At 38.1% G+C, this 26,430-nt stretch overlaps 1 protein-coding gene across 3 annotated transcripts in view; it reads right to left on the reverse strand.

Annotated features, from left to right (window-relative positions):
* Window positions 1–9,511: 9,511 nt before the first annotated feature.
* GOLIM4 (golgi integral membrane protein 4) overlaps window positions 9,512–26,430 on the reverse strand; it is a 73,651-nt gene continuing 56,732 nt past the window's right edge. For 2 of the 3 annotated variants that reach the window (XM_058188591.1, XM_058188588.1), the window contains 4 exons: window positions 23,728–23,895; window positions 13,660–13,728; window positions 12,177–12,257; window positions 9,512–10,299 (listed from right to left, as the gene is read on the reverse strand). In XM_058188591.1, the coding sequence (XP_058044574.1) occupies window positions 10,138–10,299; window positions 12,177–12,257; window positions 13,660–13,728; window positions 23,728–23,895 (480 nt within the window). In that variant the 3' untranslated portion in view covers window positions 9,512–10,137. Of the gene's footprint in view, window positions 10,300–12,176; window positions 12,258–13,659; window positions 13,729–14,134; window positions 14,390–15,782; window positions 15,852–23,727; window positions 23,896–26,430 lie in introns of those variants that run through there. The other variant, XM_058188589.1, reaches the window with a different exon arrangement.

The following is a 26,430-nucleotide window of genomic DNA, read 5'->3' on the forward strand; positions in this document are numbered from 1 at the left end:
AGAGATGCACTGGCCATCAGTTTGCCATCTGGGCAGAACAAATGGGTGATGAAAAAGTCCACTTGAGTGGTGTTTATACAAACAGATTTTGTTCCAGATGGCAACCACAGTCCAAAATAAAAAATAAAGGCAAGGAGACACATTCACACTTAGAAGAATGAAGTCAGTTCTTAGACCGTACTAGGAAACCAAAGTTATGACTCCTAATACTATTATTATCATAGAGTTACAATAACAGAATCTTGTCAATCTAGCTCAGGGGTGTCAAACTCACATCGTCACGGTGGTTAGCAGAATTAATTTAAAAAAATATCTGTTGCTGAGCAAGGAGGTTGTTAAGTGAGTCATGCCTGATTTTACAACAGTTTTAGCCATGGTTATTAAGCAAACACTACAGTTAAGCGAATCATATGGTTGTTAGGCAAATCCAACAGTCCCCACTGACACATAATGTGCAATTATTAGAAATACATACTAGTTGCCAAGCACCTGAATTTTGATCACGTGACAATAGGGATGTTCATATTACCTGCCTCTTTATTCACATTGCACTAAATCCCTTGTTTTTCTAGGTTTTTTTTCTATGTGTAACTTGAATTTATGTAAATGTGGTTATTAATTTTAAAATTAATAATTTTAAAAATTCAAATAATGTCTCAACTCCGAATCCATCTTCAGTGAGCTTGTGTTGCCCTAATAATAAAAATCACCTGAATAACATTGCTCATTTTTTTTTCTGCTCCAAATGGATATTTTTGCTTTTTGGGGGAATACTTTGGGAACCCCAAATGTAGTTATTTAAAGCAGAGTCTGCATGAGAGAAAGAGGTTTCAATGATACCAGCTAGAACTCAGGTATTATTCACTTACATTCTCTCCGTTGACTAAATAAGACTATCTAATTTGGCCTTGTGTTTGTTTTTTTTAATGAGCACGCCATTTAATATCCTCTCCTGCTGTCAGTATAGTGTTTTTTTTCTAATCCTGCTTTCCAATTATCAGGATGCGTTCATCCTGCAGCCAAGGAAATATAAATGGGTCAAAATATAAAAAGTAACCAGTTTTCATATTTTCAGAAAGGATTAACTATAGTTTGTTTGTTTTTACCTCAGGAACTCTCTGAGAGAAGTTCTCTCTGTACCTTACAAAATCAAAATGAAATATTTTACAGCTAACTCCTACAATCCATTTTAAGAATGTAACTGAAGAGGGTTTGAAACTGAGCAATTTTCCTCCCGTTTGAACTATTCTGCTGATGTAGGACTCTGGAGACTTCAACACTTCCCATTTTATTTTGTGATCCAGTGATACACTTTGCTCCACAATAGCATTAATGAAATGACTTGCTAGATTAAAAACCACATGGCTCTACATAGACTCCCTTCCTCAGCAGTTGAAAAAAAAGAGTGGGGAAAGCTACATATTTTACAAGGTAAGTTGAAGAACAAATTCCTTGAGAGGAATCTGATGCATAGTACATACATCTGCAGAAATTGCATGGACGAATGTTTTTATCTTACATAAATTTATTTATTTTAAAAAAATAATACCATATGGGTTTTTGTGATCAGGAGCAAGGACTGTACCCATAGGTTTGCACAGCACATTAAACCATGGTGTATTTTAATCTTTTTTTTTTTGTTATTAATTGATAACACTGAATTGTTAGTTAGCACTTCATGCTAAGGTGCTGGGAATGCTTTGAAAATTAGCTGATTCTTTGGTAGAAATGCTTGGTGAATTTTCAGCAACCATATTGTATCTCTTGTAATCCCTTGATTTTCATCTTTCTCTCAAATAAAAGTAATATGGCTTCCCATCTTCTCAGCATGAACTGAATAGTTCTGTGTCCCCAGTTGATTAACTTCTTTTGCAAGATGGATACAATGACTATATAATGTTTTCTAGAGACAGAAGAGTTGGGAAAATATTCTCAATACTTTGTTCTATTAATTTCCTTAAGGGTTAAGGGAAACTACAGATGCCATTGGTTCTTCACAAAACAAAGAGAACCATTGAAATCTATGTTTTAATTTGTTTATACCCCTAGCAAAGAAGAATATTTGTATGATGCGAGTGAAAGAAAAATAAATAGGCATAGTAGAGGCAATAAAATATCATCCTGAGATAATATGCAGCATGCAACATTTTTCCAGACCAGGACAAAAATAGCATTTTAACGTAATGACAAATTTAATTAATGCATTTGAATTGTCAGCAAGTAGCTAATATCTACAGGAAGCACAAAAGGATTTGAGCTGCACAAGGAAAGTAAAAGCAATACAAGCAATTTTTATTTACGTCAGAAGTTAAAAGGAAAAAAGGAAGGGATGGGACTGATGCCTGGAAAGAATAATTATACTTGATAAGGAGAAAGTAGATCACCTCAACTGTTTTGCTTCTTTTTTAAAAAAAATTTAAACCTTTATTGTTAAAACAAAAGTTGGGCATGGTGGAACTGTCTTGGCAATATCTCCGCCATATAGCATAAGTTTCTTATATCTTCAATATACATTACTACTTACTAATTTCATACACATACTTAACTTCTTTTACATGTTTACAGATACATACTATATTACATATATTGCATCTTGTTTCAATCTATACATCCTTGTTCTTATCTGTTCCGACTTCAATTCCTTAAGTCTAACCATTGGTAAAATTTATTCCAAATCTCATCGTATTCTGTCTCTCCTTTATTTTTCAGTTCTAACATCAGTCTATCACATTCTGCACATTCAAATACTTTCTTATTATTTCCCATTATTTCGGTATGTTTTTACTCTTCCATTGTTGGGCGTAAACTATTCTTGCCGCTGTTATGATACGCAGAGTTAAATATGTTAACTCTTTACTTAAACCTTCTTTTATTATTCCTAATAGAAATAGTTCTGGTTTGAGTTCCACTTTCTGTCCTGTCATTTCTTCTAACCACATTTGGATCCTTTGCCAATATTCTTTTGCTTTTCTACCTGTCCACCATAAGTGGTAATAGGTGCCCGGTATTTGACCACATTTCCAGCATTTAGGTGATAAATTTTTGTACATTTTGGCTAGCCTAGCTGGTGGTAGGTGCCACCTATAAAACATTTTATGTAGGTTCTCTTTGTACGACGTGGCCAAAGTTAGCTTCCTGTTTCTTTCCCACAATTTTTCCCACTTTTCCAATTCAATATTGTACCCAAAGTTCTTTGCCCATACCACCATCGTCTCTTTAACACACTTTTCCTCCATTTTGTATTCTAATAAAAATTTATACATTGGTTTAATCATTTTTTCCTCTGTCCCCAATAAAAGTTTATCTAAAAGTTATCTAGTCTTCTCTCTTGAATGCTGTCCAATTAGACCTATAGAGAATAATTGACACAACGAACAATTGGAAACTGAAGTGCATTGTTATTTAAATGAACCCTGGATGGTTAGGGATTGTTATCTGCACTGGCAGGTGGCTCAGCCTTATGTTTTCCATCTAATTCCTTCTAGTCATTACATTGCAAGAGTCTATAATTCCAATAGATTAAAATTTATTAATACATAGTATTTTTCTTCCTCTTCTTTCACATGTATAAATTACAATTTGATAGCAAGCTTTGGAGGATTCTGAAGTAAATACCCAAAAATTAGAGGAGGCAGATATAGCCCTGGGATCCAAGTTACAGTTTATGCCTTACCACCATTATAATGGTTTAAATACATTTTCTGTTTCTTGGTAAATTGAATGAAACCTATTAAAGCTGAGGTTTAAAACAGATCAATGTACTTCCTACAGCTAGATTCTCTTAAAAGCAATAAAATGCATACAAGCTTAGCTCCATCTTCTCCATAGAAACCATGTGTAGCATGCAAGTTACCTTTTTTATATTCCAGGATTTGAGTGGACTATAGTGGCATTTGAATTCCAATAAAAACAGTAGGTGGATTTTGCTTTACTGTGATAAAGCAACTTTACTGTGCTTTACTTTTTTATTAGAGTTATTGATTCAGGTGTCTCATGAAAACAGTTATGTCTACTAATTGAGTATCAACCACACAAGTGATAGGTTGTATCAACATATACATTTCCATAGTTAAATTGGAATATAAAAGTAGGTAACAGCATCTCTCATTAGAGGTTGTGACTTGCATTGAGTAGCTTGTATCAGCATGGTGAGCTCCACAGATTGGAATACAGAGGCACAATAACTCATCGTCAAAGGTTAAGCTCAAATCTATTAACAAGATGGAATTGGATAAGAAAAGATCCAAGCGATGAGCCTTACAAATATATTTTTTCCCAACTCCATGAAGTAAGTTACTTTTAGTTTTAGTTAGTGTCATATTCTGCTTGAAGTCATAAGTGTAATTAAAAGTTGTGTGGTTTGTGTGGTATTGGCTGAGTAATCAGATAAATTAAAAGCTAATTTGGTTAATTTTTTTATTAACCAAATTAATCAATACAAAGGAAGTTTGTGAAAATAGCAACCAATAATGGAGAATGTTTTTTGCTGGGCTGGAGAAACCATAGTTGAACTAGGGGATGGAAATAGGTATAGATGAAAAACAATGACAAAGGGAGAATATAAGTAGTAAAAATCAAACACAAAACAAAGTCTTTCTATGAACATTCTACAGGTAGTATCTATGATCTGAAGTCTCAGTGTGGAGATTGCATCTGACTGCTAATTTATAAAAATGTTTCCCAGACTTTATACCAGTATTCTTCAAAAGAACAATTTTTTTTACATCAATAATTATTGTTTCTGAGATATTTATTTGTGTTATAAAGTATAATGATAATCAAATCTAAACTTATATGTTTATGTACTTATGATAAGCATTATATTTTAACGAGGTCATTGCTGGATCTCGATTCAATAAATTCTTTTCTTGATCACGTACTTCATTATATTTGTTTGCAATGATCAGAAAATGATTTCTGATTTGAATCAAAGCCCAGATTATTTGAAGTTGATTATTGAAAAGCAATGTTATTCATCTACTTGGATGATGCACATTGCTTGAACATACAGCCAGCACAATAATGGAAATAAAGCAAAAAGCACACACCTTAAAATCAGCATTATTTCAAAGTCTACCATTTATTGATGGTCTTTAGTTAAAGCCTCAGAAAAATTAAATACTGCCCCAAGGCATGAAAAATACACAGAATTTTATCAAAATATTCGTATTCCAAAGGGTATATACATATCATACACTTTACATAACTGTAAACAGGGAAGTTCTTTCACCACCTGTAAGATAATTTTGTTTAATTAGTAAACTCAGATTTGTATTGTTATACATATACAATTGGATGCCATGTTTAACACAAAATCCTTTTAAAAATGTATAAAGATATGGTTCAAAACATTTACAAAAGTAAATTACCGTGAGGTTAGTACAAAATGAATTATATTACATTCATATAAAAAGATTAAAAGAAATTTTCCATTATGGTGGTTGTGGTGTATCTTAAAAGAAAAAAATGGGAAAAGATTCTCAAGCATTGGATTATTATTTTTTTCTTTCCTGCGATAGAAATAAAATGGAATTTCACCCCTGATTTGAAGAATGTTTTGTGCTTCTGAAAAACATTATGGAACATTGTTTCCTATCCTTTGGCAACTTGAAGATGCATGAACTTCAATTCTTCAACTGCCTGGGGAATTCTGGGAGTTGAAGTTCACACATTTTCAAGCTGCCACGTTTGAGAAACACTATTCCACAAGATGTCCAATTGGCCTGTGCATGAAGGAATCTTCTCAACCTTTTGATTCAAACTCTTCTCAGCAACAACCATGCTAAGATGGGGAATTCTGAGGCCACCATAAATAATTGAAATCTCCAAGGATATAGGTAGGTGTGCGTATGTGTATATGTGCATATACTGCGAGTTACAAACATCACAAATATCCCCTTATTCCCAGTGCACTGTAATAAGGTGTGGGGGGGGGGGAAGCACCAGAGACCAATACAGGCTGAAGGCCAGTATAAACATAATGAAATCAATATATAAGGTTAACATACCTGACAGTATTGGATGTGAGCAGAAACCTGGAATAAACCTTGAACTTGAGAATTTTCCCCAATGTGTGTATATCTGAAAGAAGTTCACTCTTTTGTGCAAAAGATAAGGTGGAGAATTATAGTGAGGAAAATGACTTTTGGGGTGGGATCTTCATCAAGGCTCTGTGGCATAGGAGGACAAAGGCTCTGCATAGAGTATGTTACTAAGTTGGAGTTCATAGTATATTGAGTTTGGGAGCAATCTTTTACTTCTTAGGTGGTTGCACAGCATTTGTGACCCTTATCAGGTGGTGCAGGCACTATTACCCTCTGTGCATGCACATATTAATGTACTGTATATTGATTATTCCATCAGCAAGTGCATGAGGTAAGCACTATTGATTAATCAAAGCAAGTGATTAATATTTGAAGAAGACTGGAATGGCTATGAGTATTTGAAAACTTCATTCTGTTTACCGATTGTGACACCGACTAGTCAATTCTCATACTTTAGTTCCAAAGATGAGCAGATGCAAAAGAAATTGCCTCTGTTTCCCAATACTAAGGGACAATACAGTTGCTCCAAGATCATTTTGGAAGCTATAAAGAACTTGACATCAGAAATACAAGAATGGATAAAGCAAGAGAGTTGGCCAAAGGCTCCCTCTAGCTATCCACATGTTCCTTTTTTAATGTTTCACAGTTGCCCCAAAACAGAGATATGGAAAAAGTCCATTTAAGACCAGAATATCTGGGGAAACAATATCTGATTCTCTTGTGAGTATGATTACTAGAAACATCCCCTTAAATTTAAATGAAACAAGACAGACTGCATTAAAAATAGGGGGCATGGATAATGGAAGGGGTGTGCAAGGGGAGCTTTGTAGAGTAGAATAGAGAGAACATATGGTATATTAGACACCAGAGTAAAAGTTTTCCGTGACTAAACTAAGTGATTAACTCGTGTCTACGCTGTACTGTTTCAGATGCTAGATGGGTGACAGGGCTAACAAATCTGGGCTAAAATCCAGTGCAATAAAGAACAGCCATCTGGACTTTTGGACCAAGATACTCAACGAGGAAAAATATAAATATACTTCCAATCCTGTACTACTCTATTAATCCCAACACACTAGCTTTTTGTATGCATAAAGTACTTCCTGTACTCTGAATTGATATAAGCAAGGTGAAGGTTTTCAGACCCTTGTGAAAACCATTGTGATAAAAAAGCCTTGAGAGAATGCTATTTTTTTAAAAAAAACCTTAAAGATCTAAAAGTTAGTCCAGTGTCACTTTTTATAAATTAGGCAATGGTGAAAACCAAGTATGATTGACTGCAAATAAACCAGAGGAAGAAGAGAGTCACATATACACATCACCTTTTAAAGTAGACAAAATGGGAGTCTCTAATAGTAAAAATGTACCCAGGTCCACTCAGAAGCAATTCCCATAGTTTTCAAATGTGAGCTTTCATAGAAAATGAAAACAAAGTCAATGAAAAACTAAGAACATTTTATATTCATCAATGGATGACAACCAATCTTGGGTTAAGGCAGCTTTTTCAGCTTCATACCATCTAGTTGAGTTATGGCTGTAAGTCCCAAAATTTCTACCCAGTTGCAATCCTAACACACCTGAAGAAAGAACTAGGGCATGTAAGGCAGGACAAACATAAAAGTTACCCTGCTGGATCAGAACAAACAACCATCTAGACTTGTGTTCTGTGTCATACGATGGCCAACCACTAGGAAGGTCATAAGGATGGAAGAAGGATAATAGTTGGCCTATTATAATTGGCCTACTCACGCCCACTCAGTCACATGACACACCCCCACCTAGCCATGCCCACCAGAAAAGGTAGGAAAATTTTTAGAATTTCCTCCAATCTATCCCTGCCTCCCTTTGCCAGTCGCCCCCGTTTCCCCTCCTGGCCCTAGGCCTGCTTCCTCCCCCACCACCGCCTCTTTGTTCTGGCTGCTTACCTTCTGTGGCAGCTGGAAGGCAAGCTGATCGGAGTTTTCAGCGGCCCCCAGCCAGCTGCTGCTGCTGGAAAGTGGCTGGCAAAGAAGCCTCTTTGAGAGCGACTTTGTGGCTACGGCGGCTGGCCACAGGCCATCGAAAAGTACTGGAGGTCACAGAAAAAGCTGCTGCTGTTGCCGCCATGTTCTTTGTGCATGCACATCCCATTGGACCTGCAAGGCAATGGGATGCGTGTGTGCGAAGAACATGGCAGCAATGATCATGGCGGGTGGGGTGAGTGAGCGGCGACCGGTCGACTGGTTTGGGAGCGTGGCCAGCTAGCCATCGCTACCAGTTCAGTGACCTTGGCCAAATTTCCACCAATGGTTCGTACAAACCGGCTGAATACGACCTCTAATTCTAACCAAAATGATCACAGGGCAAGTCAGCAACCAGCAGGCTCATAGAAGTGAACAAATTGAGATTTGGGAGCAGTCAGCCCTTCCTCAAGCTTCAAGCTCAGGCACTAGTTTTATCGTTGGCTTAAAGAATACCTTGGCTTCTCACTATTTGGGCAATGCCAAACAAAAACAGGTACTCTTTTTAAAAAACCTTAAAGATCTAAAAGTTAGTCCAGTGTCACTTTTTATAAATTAGGCAATGGTGAAAACCAAGTATGATTGACTGCAAATAAACCAGAGGAAGAAGAGAGTCACATATACACATCACCTTTTAAAGTAGACAAAATGGGAGTCTCTAATAGTAAAAATGTACCCAGGTCCACTCAGAAGCAATTCCCATAGTTTTCAAATGTGAGCTTTCATAGAAAATGAAAACAAAGTCAATGAAAAACTAAGAACATTTTATATTCATCAATGGATGACAACCAATCTTGGGTTAAGGCAGCTTTTTCAGCTTCATACCATCTAGTTGAGTTATGGCTGTAAGTCCCAAAATTTCTACCCAGTTGCAATCCTAACACACCTGAAGAAAGAACTAGGGCATGTAAGGCAGGACAAACATAAAAGTTACCCTGCTGGATCAGAACAAACAACCATCTAGACTTGTGTTCTGTGTCATACGATGGCCAACCACTAGGAAGGTCATAAGGATGGAAGAAGGATAATAGTTGGCCTATTATAATTGGCCTACTCACGCCCACTCAGTCACATGACACCCTCCCACCTAGCCATGCCCACCAGAAAAGGTAGGAAAATTTTTAGAATTTCCTCCAATCTATCCCTGCCTCCCTTTGCCAGTCGCCCCCGTTTCCCCTCCTTTAACGGCCCTGGCCCTAGGCCTGCTTCCTCCCCCACCACCGCCTCTTTGTTCTGGCTGCTTACCTTCTGTGGCAGCTGGAAGGCAAGCTGATCGGCGTTTTCAGCGGCCCCCAGCCAGCTGCTGCTGCTGGAAAGCGGCTGGCAAAAAAGCCTCTTTGAGAAACGCTTTGCGGCTGCGGCAACTGGCTGCAGGCTGCAGGCTGCCAAAAAGTACTGGAGGTCACAGAAAAAGCTGCTGTTCGTTGCCATGTTCTTTGTGCTTGCGCATCCCATTGGACTTGCAAGGCAATGGGATGCGTGTGTGCGAAGAACATGGCAGCAATGATCATGGCGGGTGGGGTGAGTGAGCGGCGACCGGTCGACTGGTTTGGGAGCGTGGCCAGCTAGCCATCGCTACCAGTTCAGTGACCTTGGCCAAATTTCCACCAATGGTTCGTACAAACCGGCTGAATACGACCTCTGATTCTAACCAAAATGATCACAGGGCAAGTCAGCAACCAGCAGGCTCATAGAAGTGAACAAATTGAGATTTGGGAGCAGTCAGCCCTTCCTCAAGCTTCAAGCTCAGGCACTAGTTTTATCGTTGGCTTAAAGAATACCTTGGCTTCTCACTATTTGGGCAATGCCAAACAAAAACAGGTACTCTTTTTTTTAAAAAAAATCATTAAAAAATTAAGAAAAAAAGAAAAAAGAATACTTTTCCTATACTATTTTTGTCCCATAAAACTTATATTAAGAATGCAACCTAAAAATACTGTGTTCATATAAATGCACAAAAAAATCCAATAAAAAAAATATAATATATTCATTTGTTTAAAGGCTCATCTTTTTTTTTCTCTAGAATCTACACAGTTTTGCTCTTGCCCTCGTCCCTTTTTTTTCCGCGTAATGTCAGGAAAACAATCCCAGAATTACATTTCCCCTCGTCTGCGGCTTTTATCTGCAACAGGAGCACCTTCTTCCTCTTCTTCCTCTTCCTCTTCTTCATAGTTTTCATCATGTCCTTCTTTCTGTTGCTTCCCTTCCTGAATGTCTTCCTCCTGATCAACTCCTTCGCTTATCTTTTCTTCAGCCTGGATATCCAAAATTGATAAAAGAGAGAGACGATTTCAAAACACAGACTGAAAAAAAAACACAAAACAAAATAGAGAGAAGGATACACTTTTGGGAAGTAAAACTAATACATTTTATAACTGGAAATATAATGGATTGAAACTAATCAAGGAGAGAAGCAACCTGGAATTAAGGAGAAACGTCCTAACAATATGAGGAAATTAACCAGTGGAAGAGCTTGCCTTTAGAGGTTGTGGGTGCTTCATCACTGGAGGTTTTTAAGAAGAGACCAGTCAGCCACTTGTCTGAAATGGTACAGGGCCTCCTTTTTGAGCAGAAATTGGACTAGAACATGGTGTGTCAAACTTGATCAGATCATGTGACGTATCATGATATATCATGACTTTTCTTTTGCCTTTGTGAAGCCAGGGGGTGTGGCCAGTGCGTGACTCAGCTGGCCTGTGGACCGCCAGTTTGAGAGGCCTGGACTAGAAGACCTCCAAGGTTCCTTCCAGCTCTATTCTGATTTAAATTTAGATTAAATTCTATAGTATTCTAATTGTTGAAGCACAATAGATGGAACTTCTTCCCTCCCCTCCAGATAATTTTCTGAAAATGGGAGAAAATTCAAAGGGATAGGTGTAATATATCCTTATGATATTGATATTGATTGTTTCCTGAATGTTGTATCATTAAGTGTTAAATTTGTACCCTATGACTATCATTAAGTGTTGTATCAAGTGTTAAATTTGTACCCTATGACTATCATTAAGTGTTGTAAGTGTTGTACCTTGATGAAGGTATCTTTTCTTTTATGTACACTGAGAGCATATTCTATTCTATTCTATTCTATTCTATTCTATTCTATTCTATTCTATTCTATTCTATTCTATTCTATTCTATTCTATTCTATTGATATTAGCGTCCTACACCTTTTGCTCTTTAAAGGTGAAAGTCATAAATGAAGTGTGCACACTGTGCAGCTTCTAAACTACATAATCTTACCCAATTGAGTTGTCTCAGCCACCAACTTTCACAGCTTTAACTTAACGTCCATGGACCTCACCCTACATTTAAGAGGTCCCTAAGGGGAGTATGTAAGCGCACTAATGTTTCCTATTGTTCCTGTCACGTTTTAATCGTTTTTATTTTGCTCATTCAGATTTGTAATTTTCATCTGACAAATAAATAAATAAATAAATAAATAAATAAATAAATAAATAAATAAATAAATAAATAAATAAATAAATAAATAAAATAAAATAAAATAAAATAAAATAAAATAAAATAAAATAAATAATCTAAGCATTTGGAGTCACCCAACCCATCCAGCAGAAAAATGATTAAATGCAATCTTGTTATCTATTGCCTAATTAATATAAATGTCAATTTTATTTAAAAATAAAGTAATTTTCTATTGCTTTCTCCTGAGCTGCCTACTTGGAAAGGATGCTGATCAAAAGCCAAGTGCAACCCTAATTGGAAAAAGCTTGCTTCACCATAATGGACCTTTTGTTAGCATTTTATTAATGCTATGGAGATTTGTGACAGGGCTTCACAGGTAATCCATACATCTCTGGTATTCATTCTGATTTCACTACAATCTAATTAGCAGTCACTTCCCTCCCCCACCACAAGAACTGTGTCATTGATTCTGTTGAATTTGGCATCTGTTGTGTTTATAAAAGTTCTGAAAAGCTGCTATGAGCTCCAAAGTGTTCACCAGGCCAAACACTGATTAAGACTTATTTGCTTTAGTAGGAATACGTTTGCTTTTATTGAAGCAGAAAGAGTAACAGTTAAGAGATTCAATGGATAAAGCACAACATTTTAGATCCAAGTCCATTTCCCACTGTAGCATCTTCTTCCCTTCATTATTTAATTGCGTAGTGCTTACATTTTCATCATTTTCACCATATGGATCTTCACCATTGTGTTCCAGCCCTCTTTTCTTCTCTTCAGGTAGATCTCCTTGGGCCTATTAAAAATATACATGTTTAAGAACAAAATGATTATAGAAGATAAAGTACCCATTTGGGTACACTGCATCTATTGGGTAGGAAACATTTATCTTGGCCACCGTATGTATTTATTTTGTAGATGTGTTAACTACTTTATTGCTTTTATCTGTTTTATAGTTTTAGAATTGTAAGTCACTTGGTTGATTTGGGAAGTTATAGAGGTTGATTGATTGATTGATTGATTGATTGAACAAATGAATGGAAAAAAAACTAATTTTCTTTTTAATATCTTGGAATAAAGTTGTAAGAATTCCCAGTCATAAAATTTCTGGCAGTTATAATCCTGTTCCTCCTCTGACAGCATGAGTGGGGCAGACTAACGCAATAGGTTTATGAAATACAGGTAGTCCCCGACAGTTCATTTAATGACCATTCAAAATTACGACGACTGAAAAAAGTGACTTTTTACACTTATGACAGCTGCAGCATCCTCATGGTCATGTGATTTACATTCGGATGCAACTGACTCACATTTATGATGTTTGCAGTGTTCAGGAGTCATGTGATCTCCTTTTGTGACCTCCTGACAAGCAAAGTCAATGGAGAAACTAGATTTCACTTAACAACCGTGTTACTAATTTAACAACTGCAGTGATTCACTTAATAAATATGGCAAGCAAGGTCGTAAAATAGGGCAAAAATAACAAATTTCTCACTTAGAAACATAAATTTTGGGCTGAATTATAGTAGTAAGTTGAGAACTAACTGTATACGAAGTACTTCTTAGGGATATGTACTATTTTACCTTGTCCTTGCTTGCAGAAACTGAAAAGTAAAGGTAAAGGTTCCCCTTGCACATATGTGCTAGTCATTCCTGACTCTAGGGGGTGGTGCTCATCTCCATTTCAAAGCCGAAGAGCCAGCGCTGTCTGAAGATGTCTCCGTGATCATGTGGCTAGTAAGACTAAACACCAAAGGCGCATGGAACGCTGTTACTTTCCCACCAAAGGTGGTCCCTATTTTTCTACTTGCATTTTTTACTTACTTTCGAACTGCTAGGTTGGAAGAAGCTGTGACAAGTAATGGGAGCTCACTCTGTTATGCGGCGCTAGGGATTCGAACTGCCAACTTTCTGATTGACAAGCTCAGCAGCCACTGAGCCACTGCCTCCTACCTATACATTACCTATACATTATTATGGACTAAACATTACATTGTTGGACTTGTACACCTGCCACTTCAAAAATATGGGCTTCTGGTTCCACTCAAATATATTATTGCAGCTTTTTCCTGTAATGAATTTCATCATTCAGGCTGCCCTTCCTCCAAGAAGAATAGGACACATAAATTCAACCCACCACCATATATTATCCTCACCATAAACCTGCAAAGTAGGGTTCATAATTTCAGGTTATTTACCTCTTCTTCTCCCTCTTCCTGGTACTGCTCATCCACATTGTCTTCCTGCTGAGCTGGATTGCCCACCACCTGCAGATAAATCAAACAGACTCTGCTGCTCTTATTCCTGCAGGTCCAGAACTCAGAAAATAAGTATTAACTTAAAAAAATAAAATTAAGTAATTTTCTATTGCTTTCTCCTGAGCTGCCTACTTGGAAAGGATGCTGATCAAAAGCCAAGTGCAACCCTAATTGGAAAAAGCTTGCTTCACCATAATGGACCTTTTGTTAGCATTTTATTAATGCTATGCAGATTTGTGACAGGGCTTCACAGGTAATCCATACATCTCTGGTATTCATTCTGGTTTCGCTACAATCTAATTAGCAGTCACTTCCCTCCCCCACCACAAGAACTGTGTCATTGATTCTGTTGAATTTGGCATCTGTTGTGTTTATAAAAGTTCTGAAAAGCTGCTATGAGCTCCAAAGTGTTCACCAGGCCAAACACTGATTAAGACTTATTTGCTTTAGTAGGAATACGTTTGCTTTTATTGAAGCAGAAAGAGTAACAGTTAAGAGATTCAATGGATAAAGCACAACATTTTAGATCCAAGTCCATTTCCCACTGTAGCATCTTCTTCCCTTCATTATTTAATTGCGTAGTGCTTACATTTTCATCATTTTCACCATATGGATCTTCACCATTGTGTTCCAGCCCTCTTTTCTTCTCTTCAGGTAGATCTCCTTGGGCCTATTAAAAATATACATGTTTAAGAACAAAATGATTATAGAAGATAAAGTACCCATTTGGGTACACTGCATCTATTGGGTAGGAAACATTTATCTTGGCCACCGTATGTATTTATTTTGTAGATGTGTTAACTACTTTATTGCTTTTATCTGTTTTATAGTTTTAGAATTGTAAGTCACTTGGTTGATTTGGGAGTTATAGAGGTTGATTGATTGATTGATTGAACAAATGAATGGAAAAAAAACTAATTTTCTTTTTAATATCTTGGAATAAAGTTGTAAGAATTCCCAGTCATAAAATTTCTGGCAGTTATAATCCTGTTCCTCCTCTGACAGCATGAGTGGGACAGACTAACGCAATAGGTTTATGAAGTACAGGTAGTCCGCAACAGTTCATTTAATGACCATTCAAAATTACGACGACTGAAAAAAGTGACTTTTTACACTTATGACAGCTGCAGCATCCTCATGGTCATGTGATTTACATTCGGATGCAACCGACTCACATTTATGATGTTTGCAGTGTTCAGGAGTCATGTGATCTCCTTTTGTGACCTCCTGACAAGCAAAGTCAATGGAGAAACTAGATTTCACTTAACAACCGTGTTACTAATTTAACAACTGCAGTGATTCACTTAATAAATATGGCAAGCAAGGTCGTAAAATAGGGCAAAAATAACAAATTTCTCACTTAGAAATATAAATTTTGGGCTGAATTATAGTAGTAAGTTGAGAACTAACTGTATACGAAATACTTCTTAGGGATATGTACTATTTTACCTTGTCCTTGCTTGCAGAAACTGAAAAGTAAAGGTAAAGGTTCCCCTTGCACATATGTGCTAGTCATTCCTGACTCTAGGGGGTGGTGCTCATCTCCATTTCAAAGCCGAAGAGCCAGCGCTGTTTGAAGACGTCTCCGTGATCATGTGGCTAGTAAGACTAAACACCAAAGGCGCATGGAACGCTGTTACTTTCCCACCAAAGGTGGTCCCTATTTTTCTACTTGCATTTTTTACTTACTTTCGAACTGCTAGGTTGGAAGAAGCTGTGACAAGTAATGGGAGCTCATTCTGTTATGCGGCGCTAGGGATTCGAACTGCCAACTTTCTGATTGACAAGCTCAGCAGCCACTGAGCCACTGCCTCCTACCTATACATTACCTATACATTATTATGGACTAAACATTACATTGTTGGACTTGTACACCTGCCACTTCAAAAATATGGGCTTCTGGTTCCACTCAAATATATTATTGCAGCTTTTTCCTGTAATGAATTTCATCATTCAGGCTGCCCTTCCTCCAAGAAGAATAGGACACATAAATTCAACCCACCACCATATATTATCCTCACCATAAACCTGCAAAGTAGGGTTCATAATTTCAGGTTATTTACCTCTTCTTCTCCCTCTTCCTGGTACTGCTCATCCACATTGTCTTCCTGCTGATCTGGATTGCCCACCACCTGCAGATAAATCAAACAGACTCTGCTGCTCTTATTCCTGCAGGTCCAGAACTCAGAAAATAAGTATTAACTTAAAAAAAATAAAAATAAAGGTCAGGCAAAACTATAGACCGGCTGGGCTATTGCAAAGACTTAAATCTGAAAGCTCACATATCACGGAGAATTGTACAGGCATAAGTTTGGTCAGTCTATTAACTGTGGTTGAAAGATCTGGAATAGTTTGATCCACAGGGCCATAAAGTCAAACTGATACATGGTTTGACGTAGGGATGCTGAAAATATCTATCATGGATATCTTTTCAAGCACAGAGGCTTTGTCTGCCAAAACGGAGTCTGTTGCGGCACAAATGAGCACATAATTCAGTGAGTTCTTTCGCCTACCCTTTGAAATATTTCTCAGCTAAAAAATACAGGGTGCTCAATGCTTATCATTTTGCATAAAAATTTGCACTAAATTTTAATTTTAGATTCACATTAAGATCATACTTTGGCAAGGATGTATGCAAAAATAAACGTAGGTTTTTGTGTCATTCATCCAGGATAAGACCCATTTTAAAAAATGCAGAACAATCCAGAATTTTGATGGAATGAATCACTCATTCATTCAGTTCTACAGATACAGATACAGTTCTACAGAGGAATTATTGAGTCTGTCATCTGCACCTCTATAACTGTCTGGTTTGGTTCTGCAACCCAACAAGAAAGACACAGACTTCAGAGGATAATTAGAACTGCAGAAAAAACAATTGCTACCAACCTGCCTTCCATTGAGGACCTGTATACTGCACAATCAAAAAGAGGGCTAAGAAAATATTTACAGACCCCTCACATCCTGGACATAAACTGTTTCAAGTCCTACCCTCAAAACGACGGTACAGAACACTGCACACCAAGACAACTAGACACAAGAACAGTTTTTTCCCGAACACCATCACTCTGCTAAACAAATAATTCCCTCAACACTGTCAAATTATTTACTAAGTCTGCACTACTATTAATCTTCTCATCATTCCACCACCCATCTCCTTCCACTTATGACTGTATGACTGTAACTTTGTTTCTTGAATCCTTATGATTTATATTGATACTGTTTCCGGATTGCTTATTTGTATCCTATGACTATCATTAAGTGTTGTACTTTATGATTCTTGATGAACGTATCTTTTCTTTTATGTACACTGAGAGCGTATGCAGCAAGATAAATTCCTTGTGTGTCCAATCACACTTGGCCAATAAAAAAATCTATTCTATTCTATTCTATTCTATTCTATTCTATTCTATTCTATTCTATTCTATTCTATTCTATTCTATTCTATTCTATTCTATTCTAGACATACAATACATCAGTTGGATTATCCACTAATTGCTTTGATATATTTTAAGACTGAGGTGAAAGCAAATACATTATTAATCAACACTAAAAAAATTGGATGTCCTCTTCCCATAAACAAATTATTTACATTTATAAGGTTGACAATGCTGCTCCAATCAACGACTGAGTGATTACATGGTCCATTCAGTACTAAAAATTTAATACAACCATAATAATATTCATGAAACAATTCCAGCTGCTAATCGAACTAATAAACAAAGAAAAAGAAATCTGAGAACTGGGAATATCAGTTAGCTAATTAACATTCACTTAAAGAATTAATTCATTCCATCCTTCAGACTCGAAAGGCTTAAACAGCCAGATCTCAATGGTTTTATAGAAACCCAAGAATGGGGAGAATATGAATAACATCTGCAGAGATGTTATTCCAGAAAAGTGGGCCCACAAAAACAGGGCAGGCCTCCAGGATCCCTGCATATATAGAGCAGGGACCCAGAGGGAGTCCTTCCTCTTAGATCTCTTCAGGTGACAAAGGCCACTGGGAGAAGACTTTCCAGAAGATAATCCAAGGCCAAAGCTATGAAGAGATTTACATGAACCACGAACACATTTAGTCATACCTGGAAACCCAAAAGGTAACCTGAGCAGCTCTCACAGAAAAGGTATTCATTTTTGAATAAATAACTTGCCCCTAACAATCTGAGTTCTATGTGCTGGACTAGTTTATGACCTCAGAGTGATGGTCAAAGATAGCCCCATGTAAAATGAGTCCAAATGTGGGGTCCTTGGTGCTCTCTGAGCTTGGATGTTTTCTTGTAGATGCTTCATTAGCTAAATTAGGTAACACCATCAGTGTTAACAAAACCCCTCATTTCAATCCTGAGCTACATGTATTCTCCTTTATTAGTAGTCCAAATGAAAGTTGGCCAAGGCTTGAGTGACTATCAACAAGGCCCCATAATGAAGGAAAACTTGCAACTGGAGCACAAGATGAAACTGTGGAGAAGCCTTCCAAATCACAACGGTGACCAAAATGTGTTGAAACTTTTGTATTTATTTCTTTTTTAAAAAATAATCTGGAAGCAATTAGATTGCCCAGAGTCACTGGGCGTCAGGTGACATACGCATTTAATAAACTATTATTATTTAGAAATATACTGAAAGTCACCACTGAATATGGATAGTATAAAACACAATTTATCTGGCCATTGCTTAAGAATATGGAACACAGCAATTAAAATTATATTAATATTATATTCATGCTTGAGTAAATCATATGGATATTTGTTGTAAACAATACATTCTAATATAATTTCCACTTCTAAACTCTCTTCAGTGATGTGAAAGGTGGATACAGTGCTTAGAAACAAGATTACTTAATTCAATATTTATTCTTAAATGCTTCACTCTTTCTCTTGATCTCTATCTTTATAATGAATTTATCCAGAGGACAAGAATAAATTAATGTTTATTGTCTAGACCTTATAATGCTAGTTTGTATGTATTAGGAGAATCAATGTTGAGCAGGGGAAAGACGATCAATGCTCCTCTTAATAATTTTTTAAAACATCAGAAACCCAGACGCTGGATTAAGCATTCCTTCTTTCAAAAGCTCCTTGTAACAAGCACATCCTCAATATCTGCTAATGCTTTTACACAGCACATCCTCAATATCTGCTAATGCTTTTACACAGCATGCTTTGTACTGTATTTCAACAATAACAAATATTCAAAAAGTAGTTTTGAGTATCTAGACCAGGAATAAGCCAGTCCTGTTGGTTCAAGGGCCACAAAATGGCATATAGAGGGCCATTCTGCAAAAGGTGGGTATAGGGCAGCTCTCCCCTCAAGCATTTTGGGAGAAAACAATACTTTGATATTTTAACCGCATGAAGGCTTTTTTTAAAAAAAGCCCGATTTTCTTAATAAAATCTTTTTCCAACCACCCAAAGACAGAAAAAGGCTGATTTGCCAGAGGGGTCTAGGACTGCAGACCCCTGCAGAAGGGGTAGCACATTATATAAATGCTTCAAACAAAGCTTATAAATACTTACAATACCTTTCTGCTTCTTCGTAAGAAGTAAAATAAAGGCCACGACAGAGAGAGGGACATGTTTGAGCCACCTCTCCTAAAAAACAGGATCGAGTGACTTATGTAACAGAATAACAGAGTTTGAATGAAACTTGGAGACTTCTAGTCCAACCCCCTGCTCAGGCAGGAAACCCTACACCCTTTCAGACAAATGGTTGTCTAATATCTTCTTAAAAACCTCCAGTGTTGGAGCACCCACAACTTCTGAAGGTAAGTCATTCCATTGATTATGTTGTGTCTGCACCCCCCAAGCCAGACCCCCTGCCAGAAAGTGACTCGGAAAGTGAGGGGGAAGGGCCAACAGGACTTACCTCTGGAGCACCGGCTTCCCTTGCTCAGCTCCAGGAGCCAGAGGCAGGCCAGGTGAAGGAGATAACGAGGCCTCTGTTGCCTGACTCTCCCCCCCCAGGCCACGCCTCCAGACTCGGCTAATAGCAATCAGGCCTGGCTGGACCCTAGGTTTCATAGGCAGGAGAGGCAGGAACAACAGAAGCAGGGGTGGGGCAGGCCTAGGAAGTGCTGAGTCATGGAGCCACACCCCACAGAGTATAAAAGCAGCCCTGGCTGCTCTTCTGCTCTGTGACGAGCAAAAATTGAGCTGAACTATTTGACTCAGAGAAGTGAGCTGAACTCTTTGACTCTTGGAGAATTGAGCTGAACATTCGGCCTGGACTGCTGACTTCCTGGTTGCCTGGCAACCCCAAGTTAAAAGGGAGACTTTGGCAGGCAGCTGCAGATTCCCTGCCAGGACTGATAGCAGCCGTGAACTCTATTACTGGCTCATTTAGCCAGCTCGCGTGGCTGAGACCGGGAGGGGACAGAACAGATTAATTGTTCTGTCAGAAAATTTCTCCTTAGTGCTACATTGGTTTTCTTCTTGATGGGTTTCCATCCATTTTGTTCTATCTTCAGGGCTGTCAAACTCCTGGCCCGTGGGCCGGATGCATCATGCGCTGGCCACACCCACGGCCAGTTTAGCACAGAGGGGAAAAGTCCCAATATGTCACATTATGTCACTGTGACAACGTGAGTTTGACACCCCTGCTTTGAAGAATAAGTCAAGGTGAGATTTGTGACATGACATCCCCATGAACGTGGTTAATTTGCAGAAGGCAGCTGTGTTTAAAGGTGACAGAGTTTCAACCCCTATTCTTGGGGGAAAATGTTCAGAATACATGCTGTCAAACAGTTCAATAGCATCAGCAATTTCTATGGGGAAAAAAAGATAGCCTCTCCATCTTGGTATGTTCCAAATGTATACCTCTATTATCATTGGCTGTAAGTGGAGTTTGCATAGATTACTCCCAAGTTCTTAATTAAGAAAGGAATGAGATCAAAGGTTGTTTTATTTAAATGATGGTTTGGTTACTATATTTTGGTTTTCACTGAAAAGGAAAATGTCAGAAGCCTGACACGAAAAATACATTTTCCGATGTTCAAAGCTCCATTATAAAACCTCTTTCTCCAAGGTATTCTGCTAAAACATTAAAACTATTCATTTAGTTGAAGTGGAGTCTTTAGTGTTTTATGAGCTTGGCTGTTTACTTGCAGACATTTCCTAGGTAACATCATCAGTCGATCAAAAGCTCAGAGAGCACCAAAGCTACATATATTCTCTTGTATTGGAATTTAATTGATGTGTTTGCATTATATTTTGCAAGCAGGTTTCTGGTGATTTATTAAATTGAGCTCTATTATATGTTGCTCCTCTTCTAAAAATAAAAACATAATTTTATTATGTCTTAGGGTTGTTTTGATTTCTATTTGTTTTTACGTGGCTTTTGAGTTTGCCAAGGAAGGTGAGGTGAAATATTCTAAAGAAATACATCAACAAATTTCATCATACAAAAAGTGGCGCATTCAAATGTTAATAATATGTATATAGTGGTTTCAAAAGGAGAGTTCACAAGAATTTTAGTTATTTGGTAACCGGGAAATGATTGCACGCACTGGTTAAATTGTAAAAAATCATTATGTCATAGATAACTACTACAGGAACAAGGCTGGGGTTCACCCTTAGGGTGTCTGGAGGTTATAGTAAATAAACATATTCTACATGAGACCATAAGAAAGGCTGAGCGCCAAAGAATTGAGGCCTTTGAACTATGGTGCTGTAGAAGACTCCTGCGAGTCCCTTGGACTGCAAGGCGAACAAATAAGTCAGTCCTAGAGGAGATCAACTCTGACTGCTCTTTAGAAGGCCAGATCCTGAAGATGAAACTGAAATACTTTGGCCACCTAATGAGAAGAAAGGACTCACTGGAGAAGAGCCTAATGCTGGGAAAGATTGAGGGCAAAAGAAGAAGGGGACGACAGAGAGTTGGCTGGATGGAGTCACTGAAACAGTAGGTGTGAGCTTAAATGGACTCCAGAGGATGGTAAGAGGATAGGAAGGCCTGGAGGAATGTTGTCCATGGGTTCGCAGTGGGTTGGACACGACTTCGCAACTAACAACAACAACAACATGAGGCTATCCTTGTACAGTATGCAGATATTTTAGCTGGTACAGAATGCGGATGCACGGATATTATTAGGAGTCCAAAAATGGTGCATGTTAACACGGTTGCTGCACAAGTTGCATTGGGTGTCAGTTTGCTCCAGGGTCTACTTCAACATGTTGGTTATGATCATGCCCTACATAGCATTGGGCCAGGTTACTTTTGGTATTGTCTTCATCTCACCACATCGGCTCATCCTACCCTGTCAGACTGGGAAGGTAAGTTGTGGACCCCATCAGCCAAACAATTCTGACTGATGGGGTCCACAGCTTTCTCTGCCATTGCCCTTGTGCTGTGGAACATACTCCCCCCAAGAGGTGAGATGGGCCCCACTTCCCTGGCCTTCTGGAGAGACATGAAAACATGGCTCTGCAACCTTGCTTGGAGCTCATAGTGGTGTACGCAGCCATGGGACTCGTTAGCATCCAGAAAGCCCTTTTAATTAACTTTTTACATTGTTCTGTGTGTTGTGTACCGTTTTTATGTTTTAATACTTTATTTGTACATCATCCAGAGCTTCTGCTTGAAAATTTGATAGATTTGGTAAATAAAAATAAGCAACAACAAAATCCATCAATACATCTGCCTCAACAGTGTAATTGAAGCTCCTTCCTTTTATGTACATTGCACGTAAAAATGGATATATATATTTATCTTTAGCTGTAGCTTTAATTACGTCATCAAAGCACCATTTTTCATTAAAATACTTCATTATTTGGTCAGAATTGGGCGATACGAACAGGGTTTACACATTGTGCAAAGCCATGGTTTTTTTGAATATGCCACAATTTGACTAGAGTCATACAAATCAAAACTTACACACCAGAACAGTTGAGTTTAGACAAACTGTTAACCAAACCAAACAAAATTGAAAATGCCTTTGTGTGATGTGTGAACCAAGCTGAATTTTCATTTTAGGTACAGAAAATATATCCTATTGTACTACATAAAGCCAGAAGCAGAAGCTTGCTTAGGAACAGAAATAAGTTTTATATTGATACAATTAAACTAAGTTTTGCTCACACCAAACTTCCCGTTGCATTGTTTTATTTAGTTATTTTATTAATCAAACTTATATACCGCACCATCTCCCGTAGGACTCAGGGCGGTTGATCAGGCCAGCTGAGAATTCTGGGAACTATAATTCATTATATCTTGAAGATACTACATTAGGGAAGACTGTCTTACATGTTTTTTGTCTACTTGTTGGTTGGCAGATTGATGCATAAACAGAATCACCCGAGAACATTGCTTTCATTCATGCAGTTCACTGCTGGGCATTATATTGATATTCATGTGTAACACAAGGAAACAGATTTCCCTATTTCTCCCTTTTTTGTGTGTGATTCTAATACCTGGCAGAGTTTGGCCACAGAGTGCTGATGCTTTGCAATTCTTCCCTTTTGGTTTTCTGAAGTTCTCATAAATCATTTGTAAGTACAGCTTCCTTCCAATTTCTATTCTCCTTTATTGATTCCACCCCCCTACATCCTTTCCCCTTCTCTCCGTTCAAGCTACAGATGCTCACACATGCTCATGTGCACGAAGCATAACTCATAAAGCAGAAATAATGCAATGAAGCATACCATTGCATCTGGATTCCTTCGGTGTCCTGCACTTCATCAAAGATGCACAAGGGTAACATTGAGTGGAGCAGATGAGGGAGAGATATCAAAGAACAGAAGATGGAAGACTCCTGAGATTGATTTTAGAAATTTTCCATATTCATCCGAAAGAAGTATGAGAGGTAGATGGGGCAAAAGAAACCCATAAAATGCTATAACAATAGGAAATCTAAATTTCTCTAGTAGCCATCCTGACCATCAGATGAGCTTTAAGATGTTATAATGCACGTACTGCACCTTATGTTTGCAAGGGTTCTTTTCACCCATGCATTGTAACTTGAAGTTATAATCATTTCATGAAGCGAGGCATTGGGTTTCACTGACTCACCACCAAATGGTCTTCCATTTCAGAATTCACTTGTTTCTGGTTATTTGGTTTTAGCTCCTGATTCTCTTCAGGGAGATTCTCTTCCCTCTCTTGCTCTGCTTCTTCAAATTCATCTTCTCCCTGGTTGTTGGGATCATCAGCTGGGTTGATATCATCCATGACTGTCTTCTGCATTTACAAGATGAAGTGAAAAACAAAACAAAACTCAACAGCAGTATATATTTCACTACTATACTACCACCGTCATTTAGGTTTAACATATTATGAACCAACTAGCACCTTCTGGATATCAAATTCAAATTCAAACCTTTATTGTCAGAGTACAAGATGTGTACTATGAGATTGGCTGAGCCTCACTTCGTCCACCCCCACCCCCCAACACAATATAACTCACAGTGAAAGACCAACAAAAAATCCCTATCCCAGTGAATCCTGCTAACAATCACCCAATCCTATTGCATCATGTGAACTTATTGCACGTCGCACCGGCCCTGCGTGTCAATTGTACTATGTTGTTGTAGTTACTTTTCATTCAGGAGTCTGAATGGATAAAAACTGTTCTTCACCCTGCTTGTGCGGCTGCCTATGCTTCTATATCTCCTTCCCGATGGAAGGAGAATAAAAAAGTGCTGACCAGGGTGTGAGTCATCCCTGAGGATTTTCCTCAGTTTTCTAAGGCAGCGAGTCTTTGCGATGTCGTCTAGTGGTATCAGGGGACAGCCCACAATGTTTTGTGCTGTGCTCTGTAATGTTTTTCTCTGTAAAGTTTTTCTATGTCAAGCCAGCATACCACACTGTAATGCACTGTTCTATTGTGGACCAGTAAAAGGAGGTCATCAGTTGTTGTTCCACTTTCTTTTTTCACAAGACTCTAAGGAAGTGGAATCTCTGTTGGGCCTTTCTGGCCACCTGGGTCTTGTTGATATTCCAGGTGAAATCTTCACTGAGATAGACTTGCAGGAATTTAAAGGAGAAACTCTCTCCACACAGCCCCCCCTCGATGTAAAGTGGAGCAGGTTCCTCCCTCTTCTTCCAGAAGTCTAACACCATCTCCTAACACCGTATACCAGAGCAATACAGAAATACATTCTATATTTATAACCTTTCAGCGTACGACCTGTATAATATGTTTAATGTAGAAATTTCTATTCTATTTTTTCTTCCATTAGAAGAAAAATACAACACGTCAGCAGCATAAATGCACAGGTGAAGGCAGTATGAAATATGTTGATAAATTCTTTTTAAAAAAACAAGTAAAGCAAGCAGAACAGAAAGTAAATTCAGGCACGAATTCCTTTTTAGGAATAAGGTGCATTATTCATCTTATTCTTTGGATAATAAGAGCGCTGTAAATATTTTTTAAAAAAGGGTGCCCTCCAAATATTTTTAATAAAATTGCTGTTTGGGGACAGTGACTAATACAGTCCACATTTTCCTCAGGAATCTTGTGTATGACCACAAGCAAGGTTTAGGGTGACGGATGGATTCTGAAGTATGGCAGCCACAAACCTCTCACCCAGTTGGTATGTTGTGGTATGCATATACAGTAGCTAACTTGTTTTTTAAAAATGCCACAACATCCTTGGAAAGCAGGTAATACTAAAATAATGATGGGGCTCACACATTGGATTAAACCATGTGTTTAATGTTTGATTTTGATTTTGGAGAATGTAAGAACCTAGCCATTATGATTCTAAGCTATGATTTCTAGTTTATAGACATGATGTTTGAAAGACTGTCCCAAAATCACTCAATGGGATTTATGACCAAATGTAGAAAACCAGAAAATGGTCTGTTTGATATAGGCTTAGTTTGCTTTTTCGAACTCAGTAATTATATCATGTAAACAAAATTGTGGCTTTGCTTGATGTGTAAATCTTATCCATAGACTTGAAGGTCAAATCCACTCGGTGCCTAATTTATTTTGCCATTAGAGCAACTCATTCTGCCAGTTTGATTCTGCCTTGTCATCTTGCAAATTGGTCTTCATGAGCACTGTAGCTATAACAACAGAAGATGGGTAAGTCCATAATGCATTAGAATCATCTGGATTAATCTCATCTCAATATAGAATTTCATCCTGTAAGTTAATATAGCGTAAGCTTGATCTTGGAAGTTATTATAGCTACTGAACTATAAACATGCAAGCCAGGATGAACTCTCATGCTAGACAGAATAACAGAATTGGAGGGGACCTGGAGGTCTTGTAGTCCAACCCCCTGCTCAAGCAGGAAACCCTATGCCATTTCAGACAAACAGCTCTCCAATCTCTTCTTATCAAGGATATGATTGGGTTCCCGAGGAAAGTACCATATTTTTCGGATGCACTTCCCCCCCCCCCAAGAGGCTGAAAATTAAGGTGCGTCTTACACACCAAATGCAGTGCCGCCCACCCACAAGCCCCTACCCTTTGGCCTCTGCCTCCCAGCAATTTGCCTCCTTGTAGCAAACAGCCCATTTCAGTTTCAGTTTTAGCATAGCCTGATTAGCACAAGCACCTGATTGTTGGTTGAATCGGCTTCCCGATGATCAGCTGTTTCAGGCTGCAGGGATTGCCATACCTTTTTGCCGCCTCCGCATGCCCCATTTTCAGCCTCTGTATCCCGTTTTCAGCCTATGCACCCTCCATTTGCCACCCGTTTTGGGCAGCAGGGATTGGAATGGGTGGAAAATCAGGTCTGCGGAGGTCAAAAACGGGGCACA

The sequence above is a fragment of the Ahaetulla prasina genome, chromosome 6, assembly GCF_028640845.1.
Source record: "Ahaetulla prasina isolate Xishuangbanna chromosome 6, ASM2864084v1, whole genome shotgun sequence".
In the NCBI taxonomy this organism is placed as follows: domain Eukaryota; kingdom Metazoa; phylum Chordata; class Lepidosauria; order Squamata; family Colubridae; genus Ahaetulla; species Ahaetulla prasina.